Below are 18,190 nucleotides of genomic sequence, written 5' to 3'. Positions count from 1 at the left end.
ATTGGAAGCAGATATAAGTCGGCGTCCATGTGGGTCAGAACGGAGGGGTTAAATAAAGGAGAGAATAGGGGCTCGCGATAAGTTCACCGACAGAAAGGGACGAGGGCTGTTGCTGTTTGTTGGAATGCTGCGAGGCATTTCGCCGTAGAATTCTATAGGAGTCTCTCAAAGTAGCATCGAGCGTGCCGGTTGCATTCACGATCCCCTATTTTTCTCGCCTTTTCCTTCCCTTCCAATCGATCATCCCCCTTTTACTTTTCTTTCAGTTTTCCCTCCTTTCTTCTCTTTTCTTTCCTCGTTACGTGTAAACACCGGTTTATACGATGCAACTGTGCAACGATTATGTATAGAACAGCATTATTCATTTGCCGCTGAGGGAAGCTAATTAATAGATATTTTGATGCCGGGTGTTATCGAGTGGAAGGTAATTAATAATTCATTCAATCAATGACTCGATCAAAATAATAAATATAGCAGAAGCAATTATCCATGATACAGTTATTGATAAGTTGATATTTTTCCTTGCAAATTTTTCACCTTTCAATTATTTTGAATTTTATTAGAATTCTAAAAATTTTCGAAATCTTCAAATCATCAATTACTGTTGTAGCTCGAAGCACAGACATCGTGTCTGTAGCGTTCAAATGGCCCGTAGTCAAAGGGTTAAGCAGAATGATTTAATGCTAATTAGCGTGTCTAATCCATGAATGATTCCCTGTGAACGTAGATAGGTTTAATAGTTGATAACTATTAAATTATACCATCAAATAGCATCACAGAGTAATAGTTCCATAAGGATTATCGCAGTAAATATACTATCAATTTAATAATAATAACGCGAATAATAACGCGTATCATTAAAACGACACTTCAATTTATGTCTTCGAAGCTAAATATTTTGAAACATAAAAAAAGGTTTTCATTAAATTATAATATGATGTATTAACAAATTATTGTGCAAGGAAGTTCAATAAAACTAACGAAAGAAAAAGAGTAACAGGAAACAGGTATGTCGTTTTGTTCCATGAAGGGCTTGGTGCCAATTGAATTTCCGTTCGCACATACGTTTGCCGAGTCGTGCAAGCGAGAAAGCAGAGAATTTTTGCGGTCAAAACGTAGACGAGACTCGTATCTTCGTCTTTTCGCGAATTAATTACATCGGCTGGGCCGAATTCGACGGATTTGCCTGATCAAACAGTCCGTTCTCAAACATTGACCGAGCTTTCCGTCACCGGTGCCGCGCAAAAATATTTCTCGTTCGTTGGAATATTCATGGCGAACCAACTGATCCGTTAATTAGCCGGCTGCGAGAAAAGTGAACTTTCATTAAATACGTTCGATCTATCGTTAACGACCTCCGTCTACATCAATTCCCAACGATCGAGTGCTTCGTATTTTCGATTACCTAACTGTTTTAAATTGTGAAATTCCACAATTTAATTTAATAATAATTTCTCCATTTTTTCTGATGGAAAAAGACCCTTTTGAAAATTTTGAGCACTCCCACATCCGGGAGCCAAATTTTGAATTGTTGTTCTGTTAATTTATTTTCTAATTTTCGTTTTTGATCTTCCTTTCTTCTTCCATTACTGATAATAATATTATTTTCAATAATATTTTTCTATCGCTTTAATTATTCTATGGCTTTAATTTGCGCTATCATTTACCGTTAACCGCAAGTGTTTATATGCAACTAGTGATTGGTTCCATTTTCTAAAAAAAAATGATTGGAATTGATAACAAATTGATACGCATCGAAGGTAGAAATCTTCGATCACGTTCACCTGCAGGAAATCCCATGATTGATGCCGGATGGCGCAATGTTGCCTGCATATAATGCATAGTCGCGCATAGTGTATTCACGCTGGCCACCGATAACTGCAGCGTGAATGCGTACTGCAATAACGCTGATGCAACTCGATATGTAAACGCGGGACATCAACGTATGCAGGAAAATTAAAGCCATTTCTAACCGCATAGGAGAAATGATATTCGGCTCCTCCGTTGAAAGTCCTTCATTTTTCTCAAATTCTCATAACATCAATCAATGTATCGATTTGAAAGAAGTTATGAAATTTAATAAATCTTTGGAAAAACTTCAAACCCCGGACAGAATGTCACGCGTTATAACATCGTTGACTTTTTTAATTAACAACTTTGATGTTTTTTTATGCCCCACAATTATTCCATTGGAATTTCGTCGCTGATACAGGAAACAAAGGGACGCTTTATTCGCGTCTGCGTAAAGCTGATACACGAGCAAATCTCTGTTGGAAACCGATAAAATGATAATTAAAAAACTTCGTCGGATAATGTGTTCCCAAATCGGTGTTAAATATTGCATAATTGTGCTGTTATCGGATTGTTGGTAATTAATATAAAAGAGGATCAGTGTGGGTGGTTGAAGCGTAGGAAACCATAGAAAGTTTATCGAGGACGTAACTAATATATATAATTAAACAATCCATTCAAAACAAAAAAGAAAAGTAACAGAATGAATACACATTTTATGCGACTGAAATTAATTTAAATTCCTGAAAAGGGGTAACGATACGAGGGACGGCTAACACTCTCGATTTTCCTGCCGGGAAACCGGAAGTTACAGCTGTTAGAGTTCGCGAAAGCAGGTCGAATTTCGAGGGTAAAATAGACGCACACATTGTGGAAAATCATAGGGGTTACACAGGTGCGGACGATAAGCGCGCGCGACGACGCGACGCGCTGTACCTCTCGGCGCCGCGTCACGCCGCGTCGCCACTGCTGCAGCGTAACGTAGAAAGTCAGTCCGACGGCGACGCCGCACCAGACGTACGCGTGAGGACGCGCCTTTTCGTAGCACCGCAATCAAACGTCCCTCGCGATCGAATTCGTGCATACCGAACCAACAAAATTTCTAACATAAACTCGTGCGAATAATTGTTGAAGAGTATAAAAGAAAAAAAAAGGAAATAGAATATTTCATATCTTGAGGAAAACACGAAAGACGCTCTTTTTTTTTGAATTCTGGATCTCGCAATCGTTCGTGATCCAACGGGACAAATTGAAATTTTCTTCTGCAGGAAGAGAGAAGAAGATTGAGGAGATATTGAAAAGAGAAATAAATTCAAAGTCGGTGCACCATAAAGTGCCTTTTTTCCTTCTGTTTATTTCGTTTCGGAGGGGCTTCGTTGGTCCCGCCCCTCTGGGCGGCTCCTGGCTCCCGGAAGTATCTTCGACACGAACTGACGGACTTCTTCTCGCAGTACCAGCTCGGTACCGGTCGGCACAATGTTTTCCTCCTCGAGGCTTTTCCCGCCGATTTTCTTCGCCGCGCTCTTCGTCTGCATCGGTGAGTGATTTGTTAAATGTTTCTCGAGAACGAAGATCGAAGGCGCGGGTCCGAAGTGTGTTTAATTCATTGGTGTTTGTAAAGTTTCAATTCGAAGGATTTCGATTAAGCATCTAATTTTCTTTTTTCTTGGACACTGGTGTTACTATGGCGCCTTTGATTTTTGTTCGTTAAGTTTCACGTTAATCGGTGAAGTAACGGAGTTTCGATCTTGGAAGAATCTTGTGTGTTCTGTAATTTCTATGTTCATTTCCACAAAATTGCAGTTTTAATAATAAAACACAGTGTGAGGTTTTACTCCAATTAAAATGTTAAAGGTACATTAAATTTAAAAAAAAAAGATTGAAATTTATAAAAGTTTCTTTGATTTAAAAGGGACGTTCTTCAAATACCCTCCTGTTATATAACCATAACTGTTAACGTGATATTTCAATGTTTATCGCGATGTGAATGGGACATTGTTCGACGTGCTGTTTAAAACAATGAAGGATCGTTTGCCAGAACGTGACGGCCAATATTTTGATAGTCGTTAGTAAATATTGAACGGAAATCGAACCGGTTAAATATTCACCATTCCTTTTGGCATCCTGTGTTTGATAACTCTGCAAATTCTATCGGTGTCCATTAATTATTCCCAACGTCGTCGTTAAATAAGATATTCTTGTTATTCGAAGAATTCCATGAATTTCATGAACACCTTTTGGTATCAGTGTCACGATAGTTATCATCTGCTAATTACCATTATTATCAATATTTCGAAAGCTACTTATTACATATTGATTGACAATACGCATCAAGTACGCAACACTTTCAACCGTGATATTCGATTAAATCGTCCATAATCCATTACGGTCCATTAACCGTTTCGATCAGCCTATCATTATTGTTAAATACTGTGCATTAATTGATTCCCTGTCGGCTGGATAATTTGATTTTCAGCCGAGGATCATCGTCAGTTAAATTTCCTTCTTAATCGCTCGCTGTTTTACGAAATGAACAACGTTAACACTGATCACGTTGGATAATAAAAATAATTTTCACCGCTGTGGTGAATGTATTGAAAATTTTCTTCAGGAAACTTTATCGGAAACGTTTCGATCGAAAGGGATTCCCTTAGTCTGTAATCGACAAGGGCGATAATCTCTGGAAACGTCGACCACGACGATCCGCGAAACGCTTCAGCGAATCGTCGAGTTCGCTCCCTAATGAATAGCATTATTTCCAAGCTGAAGTTTACGGCCTAATCGAATTAGTCGCGTAGCGAGCGGATAGGGGCGGGTCTAACTGAATTTTCGGCTGTCCCACATTGCGAAATCGGGAGGGTTGGAACGCGAGAGGGAGAGACAGGGGGACTCGAACTAACCAGGCTACGGCTCTGAAACTAGGAATTTCTCGATCGCGAACAGCCGAAAAATTGGCACAAATATTTTATAACATATTAAATTCAACAAAAAAGTAGGAAAGTAGTAAAATTAATTTGTAAATTTGCAAATCAAGTTTACATCTACAAATGGGTGGAAGAAGGATTGTATCAGTGTTTAATGGTACCGATTTCTATGGACGAGTCTCTCGGGCCAAGACGATGATGGTAATAAAGTGATAAAGGTCCGCGACTATGTAGCCAACATATTTATGACGTCATATCGCTTTATTATCTCTCCGAATAGAGAAATTCCTGGCCTGAAGTGTTGGCCTATGGATCATAGTTCGCTGAAGTAGGGGTGCAGCGACTTCATATTCATCCCCTTATTAGATGCAGATCGGGGACGAGGGATGCGGGAGAAAGACCGATGGGGAAAAAAATAACACACGCGATGCCTTTCAAGAGTCTCCATTACCTGATTGCCTGGCTGCGTAGAAAGAGAAACGTCAGCGTTAAAGCGTCGCATTGTACGGGGTCAGTTCAGAAAGATCGCGAACAAGTAGACCACTTTCGCCCCGATATTCTGTTCAAGAGAAAAATATGACTATTCCGTGCTGAGAAAGCTAGAATCCGAAGACTAGAAAGGTTCTAAGACGTCATAGTTGAGAAAATCACGATTGATCGATAAATTTTGATTCTATTCGCCTTTCCAAGGGTTCTTATAAAAATTGATTTGACATTTTTAGTTTCAACCTGAACTATTCCTTCCTTTGAACACATAGTTCACGGTATATTTTTATAATCCTGTTATGGATACGTGGCAAAGGTCTTATGAATTTATATTAACACTTTGATGGTCGTGAAAGGGATTACTGAAAGAATTATGATTGAAAGTTCACAGGATTACCGTTTCTTAAATTCTAAGTAGAATAATCAAATAACAGAAAAATTAGATACTATTCCTTTATAAAAATTACATATTAAAATTTTAATATCAAACGGTATTTTTCTAAATAAAATAAGCTAACGTCAAAGAACAAAAACCACGTCTTTGTGGCGGGTGCCCATAATATCCTCCGAGTTATGCAACAAAATTATACAACTTTCAACCTAAATCAACTGTAAGAGTCTCGTTTGGTTCGAATAGTTTACGAGGGGGGATTACACGGGCTCAAAGGGGTTACAATATAGACCGAGGAGGATATAATATTTTTAAGGCCGTGTCGCGACGTCAATACGAAGATATGCATACAGTCGAGCAGGCCGTTCGATACATCCCTTTCCTGGCGAGCTTTCGACGTGGTTAATTTCGATGAAAGGTCGAGCCGGGGTGGCAGCGTGCTTCTGAAAAAAGAAAAAAATCCACGAGAATCGTTCTCGAGATAGCCGTGAAAGATCGTCGATCTTCGTTGACCCAGATCTTCTCGTTGAAAGTGTTAAAGTCTATCCTTCTGTTATTCGTCCGTTCTGCCTAGAAAGGTGTTGTTTTCTAAGCTGCAGATTGTTTTTTGTTTGAAACACTGCAGCATTTATTTATGACAGAGATTTTTCGGGACACTGGTAGATTTTTAGAAGTAAAATTTAGGAGAATGGGAACTCTTTTTCTTAAAGATAACATCAATTTCGCTATTTAATGTCAACTTTTGTAATAAAATTTTTTAAGTTACCAGAGCTTTTGTGGTTAAAGAAGAATTCGAGTTGGTAGGAAAAATAGAATAGTTGAAAATACTGACCAACGGTGATAAACTTCCGGTGAGTTTGCTGCGCAAAGGAAGCAGCTCGACCACGATGAAACTATCCCGGAATTCCAGACTTAAGTAACGGGTACCTTTCCGCGAATTATTTGAGCATTTTGCAGCCGGTGAAATTGTCTGGAAAATCTGAATTTGAATTTAGATACCTCGCGGTACGTGCGAGGTGTAAATTACGCGAGAGAAAATTGAATCGCACGAGATATAATTTCTTAATATCAAAGTAAAATTTTTTTGTTAGATTCGCGTTAACCGAAATCGTTTCATTAAAGCAACGAGCAATTTTCGTGTTGGTGGTGTCATAAAAATATAATGGGAGGAGTGGGTGCGGGATCGTGGGCTTTCTCGAGCATTCTCGAGCCTGGTGTTTCAAGAAAAAGGAACTTAAAGACGTGCGGTCCAGCGTCCGCAGTCTTCATTTTTAATAGCGTGTGTTCAGTTTAATGAGAACACGTGTGTGCGTTCGTCGACTGTGGACTCTTCGTGAAAAGATAGTCCATAGTGGACTTGAGAAAATCGTCAGCCCTAGTGACTTCTTCTTCTAGTCATTTTATTTTCAATTTTTCCCATTTTTATCAAATATCTATGTTATCGAATTCCATATTGAGCGAATCTAATACCTATCAACGACTGAGTCTATTATTTTAAGAGAATGTCTGACAAACCATTGACTTATACTACTTAAAATGTCTATTGAGTGTATTCCAGTGTGCTTGGACTGTTTAGATCCTGAAAGAACCAAATGTTTGTTTAAATAATTCTATAATTTAATGTTTATTCATCTATTTTGCTTTCGGTATTTGTATTTCAAAAAAATTAGAGACTTCTGATTATTCACTGGAAATCCTGTTCCAAGCTTCTTAGCGAAGCAAATTAATTTTTCCTCTTAACAATCCTTAAAGTTCAACCAATTAAAATTCGAACATCGTGTAATTTCCACCCGCAGATTGCTCTCGATGCTGTTAACGATGAGGGAAGTCGTAATTGATGGAAATAACGAAACAAGAGGTGGAAATCTTTTTTCAATTTTCATTGTTCAGGTTGATCCGTTCATTTCATATTTCTTCGAACCACTGGTAAATTATTTTGAAGTATTTAACAATCGATGAAAAGGCATTGAATACGTCAAATTATTGCTTAAAAATTTGAGGGGTGAGGGTGAAGTTTATAATACTTTAAGAGATCGAAGTTCGAAGATCGTTCGGAGACGAATACGCTCGTAAAATTCTTGTGGGATGAAAACAAATTTGTCATCGAACGTAACGTCGGCCATTGCGAATCGTGAATCAGACTAGGATGAATCGCTTTGATAGCTTTTCGATTTTACGTGTTTTCCTCTGTTCGGTTCGAGTGAATGACGCGTGGAATCAGAGATCTTTGATCGCCTAATTTGGACAGATCTGTATTCAGAATGCTGCTATCGGATTTACGATGGATTACCTCACACTGTCGTGTAATAAAGCGATCATAACCCACGTCGTTTGTAGGCTTTGCTACAATAAAGCTCTGATTACTCGAAGGGGGGCTCAGTCCTGAGTGAATAACTGCTATTTAGACGTGATATCCTCGTGGAAACGTCTGAGTATAATTTACTATTATTCGTCGTTGAATATCAATTTTCATCAATTGTTCAACAATAGTTTCTTCAAAAATAATTTTTTGATAAATCTAAAAAAGGATTTATTAAAAAATGTTGACTTTGTATTTATTCTATTTTTGTAAGAAATTTTCTTACAAATTTTATTCTATAAAAGCTAATAACGGAGATTCTGAAACATTAAGTTGACGAATGAGTTTGCTAATAGAACGTGAAGTAGATTTTGAAAGATACACCAGTCTTTTCTCTTCATTATATCAATCTCTTCCTACGTCGTTCATCTTATCTCGTATCTCGAGAGGATTAAAATCTTCTAATCGTTTAATCCAGCGAATCTCATGGCTGTCTAAGAATCTCAGTTTACGATGGATTACTTCAAAGTACCTGAACTTGTAATAAAACCGGACGTTATTAATGCCCGCCTGTTGCAATCCCCCTGTGATAGTAAAACATTTATTACCATGACAGGCTTGTGAACACAGTATGATACGGTTCGTTGAGAACGGTATTCTGATTTAAATGCTCGATATAATCTAACTTGAAGCGTTAATAGTCGTACAGCAAGGTTGAATTAAGACCTTAATAGTAATTGGAGTTGATTTAGGGAAAGAATGCTTAATTTACAGGTAGAGATATTAAACTTCCAAATTTCAATTTAGAGATAATTGGGTATAACTAAATTGGAAATTGTTAAATTATGAAGAAGAACATCTAAGATTTGTAAATTTCAATTTCCATAAATTGAAAATTTTCTAAGAAAGCATTCAAATCTACGGAAAGAAATCCTAAAAGCATCCACATCGAGGTAGTAAATCAGACTTAGAAGCAAGGATTTGAAAATCCAGAAAAATTAGACGGATTAGGCGAGACACTATGAGATGCAGTGTAAATCCTGACGAATCGAAGCCGAAGCGAAACGTATCTATGTGATTTTCAAGACGCGTCCCAGGTACGGCCTAAACGACAAATTCTACGTGGTTACGAAAAAGTGGGTCGTTTTTGAAAGATCGAACTTTTCGTCCGTTCTTCCTAGACTTTTCCTTGTAAAGCTTTTAAGCCTGCCACGAGCTGTCGATACATTTTCGCTTGCTGCATCGTTGACTCCTGCTGAAAGAACCTGATCGTGACAGAAAATGTAGGGAAAGGATATTTTTTTTTAACTCAAATAGTTTGGGGAACTTTGTTATATTTTATTAAAAAATAAGTGGCTCATAGTGAAAGAATTTTCACCCACATTATTAAGAATTCTTTGATTCGGAAAAATCAAAATCTTATTTAACGAAAATTTCGACGAATCAAACGTGAGAGTAAACGTGTTAAACACCGGAAGAAGAAGACGAATGCACCGGAAAGGATTCAACAGTAGTAAACGTCGATGGTCGTCTCATCCTGAGAAGCAAGTTCCACTTTAAATGACAGTAATTTTGTCCCGTGTTTCAAAGCATCCTCTCCTTTGTGGCTTGTTCGCATGCACAATTGACTCGATGGGATCTGTTCCCCAAAGAATTCGAAGCATTTTTCGACACGATTGGAAATATCCTGTCCTTCGAATTCGGAACTCTAACTTCCTCCAAGAATTTCGATATCTTTCATCAGATGAAATTTTTCTATAGAAACGGCAAAAAAAAAAAAACTTGAAAGCTTTCTGAGGTTTGGAGAAACGTTGAGTATCCTTGAATATCTCATTCAACGTCACGAAGGAAACGATAGATTTGCGGTAATTGGATGAGGATATCGCGCACATAGGTTGCTGCTTCGTCGAAATTACCAGACCTGGAACTTTTCAGACGCTCTTCACGTTTGGAAAAAAAACGTCGATTCACTAGCCGGGTCTTAAGATAGAAGTGGTGGATTTCGAAAAGTCGGGACTTTTGTGTCTGTGATCACTTTATCCAGGTGATATGAGAATTTTTTATTTGCACCTGAATGCAATTTGAAGTGGAAATTTAAAAATTACAATGAAACGCTATGTTGACCACTAATTGAATAATTAAGAAGAAAAAAAAATTCCAAGTACCGAGTAGAAAATTTTAATTAAAAATTTTTCATTAATTATTAGACACACACATTTACTCTCTTCTAATCAAAAGCTAATTGGAAACGAGGTTTAGAACATATTGAACGCCAATAACTTGGCACCGCGCAGAGCATCGATCGCTAATCATCAAAGTCATGAAATTATAATTCACGATGAAATCCGTATCTATCGTGGTGTATATCATCGGCTCGTCGATAGATGGTCCAAGCATCCGCATAATCGAGCTGGACGTCGAATTGGCCGCGTGTGTGCACTGCATGAATTCTCCTAGCATCCGCGTGTTTCGTGCGTTTCGTGGTCTCCCTATCCTCGCATTGTTCGCTTCCAGTTGTTCGCGATGATAACGCGCGCCCGCGCGTCCATAATCTTCCCGAATGTCCCCTATTATTTCGTTCGAATTCCCCTCGTGTTATCGGCCCTCGACGGATGAAAAAGTCCTCCTCCGATCGGGCATCGATTTTCCCGCCGAATTTTCACCGCGTCCGACGAAAAGAGAGAGAAAGATTTCGCGCCGATCCTTGGACGCGTTAAACAACTGCGAAGAACCATCGACACGCACGCTGGGATAACGTTATTAACCCAGAAACCGAAAAGAATTATCTTTTTTCTCAGGCGAGGAAAAGTTTTGAAAGTTTCGTGGCTGCTCGAAACCGGTCGACGATAATTGATCACCGCCGAACGATGGAAAACTAGCGACGATGGACGACGAAAAAATCTCCATCCATGGGCTGTCGCGTGCCTCTCAGCTCCCGTTCGTGTCGAAAACTTGATAAAACTTCCGGCGAAATTTCCAGATACTCGCGGCATAATCTTTTTCTTGTCAGTCGTTGTCCTATTTTCCGTCACGAGACCGGCGCCTCCTCGTCACCCTGTCGGAAGCCGACTTTCTCGATGGGGGGTTGAAACGCGAAATAATGGACGTCGTAGCCAGCGCCGGAGACGGAAAATTTCTTCGGCTTCCGAAAAGTAGAAAGCTACCCCTTTCGATCGGTGAATCGAACGGAAAAGTATTTTGCAACTAATTTCATGATTTCATTTTTAAGAATCTTGATATGATCAAGACACCCTAATATAGGGTAAGGGGTGAAGTTTCTTTGAAATACATCCCCTCTCTTGAAATATCCTTACGAAAGTCGAAATGTAGGTCGTCGGCTGACGTCATTACTGTCTGGTATCGATGTATATTATATTAGCATGTCGTTTTTATCGAAGGTGGTCGAGAAACGAATCAGAGGTTAAAGGGGAATGAATTATTTGGGCGGCGTACACCGGGCTTGTCATTAAAACGCGCGTCAAGTTCAGCCGGGCGAAATGGAAGACGCGTTTCCTTTATAAATAACTTCGCTGATTTACCGTCAGGTTCTAGAAATATTCCAAGCGGTTCCCTCGTCCTCGTCGTCCTTGTCGTCGTCGTCATTAATTTTGCACCGGGTTATTGCGACCCCAAGGATAACGCAGACAGGCTATTAATTCGAGATTGCATACGAACACTTAATAATAACTTAGCTAACAGTATTTTTTAAATTACGTGTCAGGAGAAACTTCTGATTTATAGAGGGATCTTGACAACAGACTGAAGAATCGGTGAATCGGGAAAGAAAATTTGAAAAATTAATCATTTTAAAAATACATTTCTTTTGGAAATCTTTGACACCCCGTCTGATCATTTCTGGATTGATTATCAATTTTATTTTAGTGTCTCGCTATTTCATCCTGAACAACGATTTTCCCCTCCGCTCTTTTTCTCCTCGTTCCTTTTCCGAGTAGAAAGCGGTCACCGTTGGCCGTCCAGTTCTAACGAAGCCAGCATACCGCGCGAGGTAGAACGAAGGGTGATTTCCAGTTGGTTTGCGTGGGTGAGCTTACAAGCTCACATCATTAGAGTCTTTGTACCGCGGCCACCGAGAGAGGGACGCTTTCAGTTCGTTTCACAGCCTCTCAAACCGGCGGCATAATTTTTTCACTCTCCTCTCGCCGTTGCTACGCCTCGCCATTGATATCGTATCCGCGAGACAGAAGAAAATCATTACTCCACGACACACTTCCATTTAACACGTATAACTGGATTCTTCTTTGTATATTTTTTTCTTTTTTTTTAAATATTTTAATGCACGATAGCAATGAAAGATTCTCGAGGGTCCCGTTTGACGTATGCACACACGAATTCCCGAACAACCAGTTAAATAGTCTCTCCACCCCCGGTGTCATCTATACAACACACTTTTCCCTTCCGTATCCGGATAACTACGATTTATCCGGGTCCCACCAAAGAAATTTGCAATTCAAAAGGCCGGACTTTAGTTATACGCGAATGGAAGGCTTCATTAACGATTCCGCGACCTCCTCTTCAGATCCCCGAGTCGGGTGTTTTGTCAGGACGGAAATTAAACGGCCGAGCTGCCCTTTAATCTCTCCATCTATCCTTCTCTTAGCCTCGCCACGACAATTTGAATTTCCTTCCGTGATCCGTATCGACTGTAAATCCTGTCTTCGGTATCCACGAGAAAAGTTTCTCGGGAAATCGATCCCAACTCTCTTTCCATTTCATCCGTACGTATCTTTTCTCGATGCAGCATCACGGATCGTTTGCAAAAATATCAAACGTTGTAAACAATGGGATAAAATAGAGCGCATTCGGTTGAGAAAGGTCTAAGAGCATCGAAGCAGACTGATTAATCGCCGCCTCTCAGTTGCCAGGGACTCGGAAACAATAGAAACTTCGATAACTAATAAAACTCGCCGGCTTCGAGGATAAGATTTCACCCCTCCCCCTCTTTGCGAGGAACAGAGTCGGGGGAAAAACTGGCACTTTCCTTGCGCCAGATTCGAAGTTTTCCAGCCGTGAAACGAGCGTAACTTAATGGACTACGGTCGAGAAAGTTCGCGGTCGCGTCGTGAATCTCTTTGACGATTACTCCGCGTGAACTCGGCGAGGAAAAGAAGCTACTTGCGATGCGTTACCGTCAACTTCTTACGATCGGTTCATTTGAATTTGAAGCTCGTTTAATTGCGACAATAACCCCCCCGTCGAACAGTCGTTCAGCAGAAGAATTTTGATCGTTACCGCTTTTGGAGATCGCAAGGGTAGATTCTCTATTTAAGAGATTCTAAATCACCGAATAAAAATAATACGAGTTACTTAAACGTCGCGAATATACCGTGACTTCATAAATAAATCTTAAAGCTCCTTAAATTTTATCTCTTTTTCATCCCTAATGTTAAATCGAGTTTCGCTGCTCAACCGTTCGTAAAAATAATATTACGAATACACCGTGAAACCACCCCCGATCTAACGTTACGTTAAATTTCAAAGCTTCGTCGTGTTGAACGTTTCCAACATACGGAACTGTATGATTTTTGAAAGAACTGGAAACACTTCGTTCTATTCTTGAAGTAAGTCCGAAAACACGAGAACCCCGTAGCCCGGGGGTGATTATTTTTTCACGGGGTCGGTCGCGATAGTTGCCACGTGGACGTTCGCGCACAATACCAGGATCAAGGGGGCAGGTTAATTAACCTGGGTCGTCTGGTTGTCGGGGAAGGGGGATAGAAGAGGGTGGCAGGAGGATACAAAGGAAGAGAGAAGGCACAACCCCTGGCGCGAGTTTCAAGCTCGACGAAAGAAGTTGGGACGAGGAAAAAGGGAGACGTCATCGGGCGAACAGAAATGACCCTCGGGCATTTTCTCGTTGCTGTCACGTTCTAAGGAATGGAATACGTGATAGACCGACCCCTTTCCGAGCAGACCTGAACCCTTGATATTTTTCCAACGATGGTTCAAGACTCTCGTGTGCCACGTTAATGGGGATCGAGCGATTTGACAATGAGAGGGGGAAAAAAAATCAAAGAAATTGATTGAGAAGAGGGTGGAGATGGAAGGTTAAGTAGAACGAGATAGATGGAAGGGTGGCAGGGTAAGAGGTAGCGACACGGATCTTAACGCCCTCTAACCTCTGTCTCAGGCTCGTTGCTCCATTTCTCAAAAAGGTTTACACACTTTTTTTTTCTCGAGCGTTTGAGCACGTAATACACGGTGCTCGAGTGCCGGTAGTTTGCTTAACAATGCAACCACCCCTGGCCGCCCACAGCCCTTTTCAGAACGCTGGAAAAGCCTCGAGACGAGATCTCGAGGAATGCTACCTCTTTTTCGGCATCTGTGAAATTCCTCTTCGCGATTCCTGGAAATATTTAATATTTATTGTATGCAACGCGATCGACTTCGTGGGACACAAACGCGAATACACCTGTTTCTGTGAATTTTTCAGATCAGTTTTATTGTACTCCTTTTTTATAGTGACGATTATTGTACTTGTTGTGTGGCATTTAAAACGTGACCAGGTTTTTTCATCCAGTTATTTTATAATTGGTTTGACGTTTTCTTAGACCGAAGAATTCTTCGGGTTTGTTCTGAGGAGGAAAGAAAAGAATTTCCAGGGAACGTTTAAGGGTTGTTTGAGGAGAAAAGAAAAGCGACATTTCTTACCCTTTCCCATTTTACAACTGTATGCCGTGTAATCATGGTAATTAATTGCTTTCCCAGGCTTTTCTTTTGAGGCTTCTTTTTATGGTCGTTTCTCGTTTGCTTGAATCGTTTCTGAATCCCAATTAAAAATCTCTTCCATTCACAATAATTAAATGAGAATTTCGAAAAAAACAAATACGGTTTGTTATTAATTTAGGATTAGATAGAATACAATTAACTCGAATGGGAATTAATTCCAATGTGAAACAAGAAACTTTGATAATGGTTTCTCTAAATTCAAGTACCTAGATTCCAGAATCCAAATTACATTCCACTTAGATAACCAGGAACATAATTGACTCGGATAAAGGTAACAGAAACTTTAGCAGAAAATAATTGTAAATAGAACTAACTAACAAACACAATAGGATAACGTTTATTCAAAGTTTCCCTTATTTTAACAAAGTTTCAAGCGCCATCACAACCCCTATTATTATAATAAAACTTGGAGACGATCTCAAAGGTCTAATAAATGTTACAAAATTAAGAACAGGGTTAATTCGTTAACCTTTAAAGGTCATTATCAAAGGGAATTTCACCCTGATAATTTTTATTTATACACAGTTATATCATTATTACTTCGTATTTGCAAAATTCATCTACAACCTTTGTAGTCATCCAAATTTTGCACCCTTATTTTTATGAATCTCGTTTCGATCCTCCACCCCACTATTTGTCTGCTTTTTACGACGAATACAATCTCTGAACCATATTCCATGAAAACGCAATGATTTCCGAGTCCAATCACGTATCTCGATGGGCCATCATATTTTACAGACTCGTGCACCGAGTTGGCGACACGAGAAATCCGATGTTCCATTTCCACGCTCGTAAAACTGGAAAGGAAGCACAAAGACGTATCAGCGGGAGGAAGAATGTTCAAAAGGGCCGACATCGCCGTTTCGCCGAATTATTAACGGTGGCATCGTTTCTACAGGCTGAGTAATTATCAGGCCAGAATGCTCAGGGTCATTCGGTGGTCTGGTAACACACCGGGGTAAGCCCACCGCTCGGCTTCCATCGAAATCCCGTCGGGGTCGTTTCTGGCTGTTGATGTTTTTGTTTCGTGGCCACTATCAACAACAGCCAGTGGTGGAGGTGGTAGTGGTGGTGGTGGTAGAAATAGTCGGGGCGGAGACAGGAGAGCCGCAGGGGGTTGGCACAGGGTGGAAAAGCGAAATGCCGGATTAGCTGGTCGAAAAGGAAAAGGACGGAGAGAAGGGTTGAAAAGTCGAGGGTGGATGGTTGGAGGGGGATGCTCGGGTGGCGGAATTGGGCTTTTGAAGAGTCTTGCGAGCAGCTAGTTTTGCTCTTGACACTCGCTGAAATATTAGAGTGCGAGCACGTCCGATTCAGATTAGCAGGCCTGTCTGACTTCTGCGTTTCTAGAATTTAAAGCCACGATCCTCTGATACGCCTCCCTCGGGGACACATACTTTCCCTATCCCCTTTGATGTCTCCTTTTTCGGGACGGTCCGACTTTGAAGATTTTTTTTCCACCCTCTAATTTAAACTTCTTCTGTTACTTCTTCTCATCTGGATTATGTCTGCGCTTGGAGTTGGGCACTTGTGTCAAGAAATTTATGAAATACTTGGATTTTTTATTGACACATATGTGCCTTAAATCTTCTAACAGTAATATAATTAAAATTAGAATTGCTTCTTTGAATCAATCATTGACTAAAGGGTTGAAATTAAGTCTGGTAGCCATTCAAGTAGTACAGATATACGATAAGTCAGGCAAGTTGTATAAAACCATAGGAAAACAAGTGGAAATGGACGATGGGTAACCAGACCCATAGAATAAGGACATTACGGTTGTCAGAGAAATAGAATGGAAACGACGTAAAAGAAAAGGTCTGTCTTTGTGACATAAAGCAAGATGAATACCTGAAAAAAAACATTTTTCCAAGCACACCGAGGAATATTTAAAGTCCATCCCTTTCGAATGGAAAACAATGGAGTGGAGGTAGAAAAATGAAGGATAGCTTCTGAAGAAGAAAGCAACGCGACTTCTTTTCTTATCTCATTTTCTCCTTTTGTGCTTGCCTACCCCGTTGGAATACGGGAACGAGTCGGGAAGCTGAATTAACCCGGGATACAAATACAAGCGAGTAGACGGAGGATAATTATAGTCAGACATTGGTCGTAGTACGATCCGGTGTAGCCAATGTTCTTGGTCTTGACACCTCGATAAGATACTGGCTCGGAAGGATCTCCATTGAAATTAACACAAGTACGGATACCTTCTGCTACATCTCGTGAATTTAGAACGTTGCAAACACCATCTCGTTATAGCGATTGATTCTCCAGTAATTTCATTAATCGTTTCAACGAATCATCCTTCGAATAAGAAAAGTTTGAAACTTTCAAAACGACCTCGCTTCGGAATTACTAATTTCGAGAAGGAAAAATTGAATAAAATTTCAAAGTTATCGTTTGATCAATCTAACTCGAACGATCAGTCTTGACATACTTTTATTTTTCCCTTATTAAAATAAGACGAAGTTTCTACTTTCGAATTTCAATTTTTCTGCAATACATTCAAGCTGACGTTCTAGTAAAATTTGTTTCGAGTACAAACACCTGGTGCAGACGTTAACACGCGAACGGGTCCCTTGTTTCTTGAATTTAAGGGTCTCCCTTGTCCTGAGGGTGACGCGTACAGCTTTGCAACATGGAACGCGTTACCTCTCTCTTGTAAAATCTCATAAAATGATTTTGCAAAAAAAAAAGTATTTAGCTTCGAATCATCGCCTAACAAATGTCACTGAAAAACAAAATGGCCAACAGTGGTCAGGAAAGTTGGTTAAATTGAAAACAAAGGAGACACGTGTACGCTTGAAACACACATCGTTCTTCGTAGCTCTCAAGAATTTAATCTGAAGCACAGCACTCGAAACGATAACAAAAGTGTCGCGGAGTGACAGTACTCGCTACAATATCCCAGTTATGACAATGGGAAGAAGCCATTGACATTCTTGGCCTCATTGTTCCCGTGGCGAACAAGTGGCCATGTATCAGGCTGTCTCGGCAGAAGTTACTTCGTAGGTAGAATAGATGGTGTAGGTAGGTAGATGAGCAAACGGGACATGTTCAACAGACGACCAACGACGTCCCTCGTTGGAGACGTCGTATTGTTGACGGTAGACGAGGAACAATGCTGAATGCCTGTCACTTCTGACACCTACACTCGTCGTGGATACATTTCTGTTTAATGACGAGACGCGGAACGGGTATCGTTTGTAAACGAACCATCGGGAGGATCGCCGTTCGAGGAAGACCCTCGTAAACGAGCCATTAACGCGTCTTCTCTTTGCTCGATTGGACTTTCATCGGTGATAACCTTTGATTACTTAATATTAGATGACAGTAGAATTCTAGGAAATTCTTTTTGAGTTTCTTATCCCTGATGTAAAAAGGCCATAACCCTTAGATTCTTGGCAAGTGAAATTGGTATGGAATATTTATTAATTAGGGTAGTATATTAAAACGGGGATGATATGTCAATATGTAATCGTGCAAGTTTCTTTGGTGTTCGGTTGCTTTTCGACAATCAACCGTTCATTAATCTCCCATCTTCTTTCTATA

At 40.0% G+C, this 18,190-nt stretch overlaps 1 protein-coding gene across 1 annotated transcript in view; it reads left to right on the top strand.

Annotated features, from left to right (window-relative positions):
- The first annotated feature begins 2,791 nt into the window (after positions 1 to 2,791).
- Positions 2,792 to 18,190, top strand: part of LOC114872106 (U-scoloptoxin(05)-Sm1a) — a 51,184-nt gene continuing 35,785 nt past the window's right edge. Inside the window, exon 1 of the mRNA XM_029178908.2 lies at positions 2,792 to 3,328. Within this exon, the coding sequence (XP_029034741.1) occupies positions 3,268 to 3,328 (61 nt within the window). The 5' untranslated portion in view covers positions 2,792 to 3,267. The remainder of the gene's footprint in view (positions 3,329 to 18,190) is intronic.

Source organism: Osmia bicornis, chromosome 9, assembly GCF_907164935.1.
Source record: "Osmia bicornis bicornis chromosome 9, iOsmBic2.1, whole genome shotgun sequence".
NCBI classification, from domain to species: Eukaryota; Metazoa; Arthropoda; class Insecta; order Hymenoptera; family Megachilidae; genus Osmia; species Osmia bicornis.
Note: the sequence above shows the minus strand (reverse complement) of the source record. Positions and strands in the feature narration are given on the sequence as shown.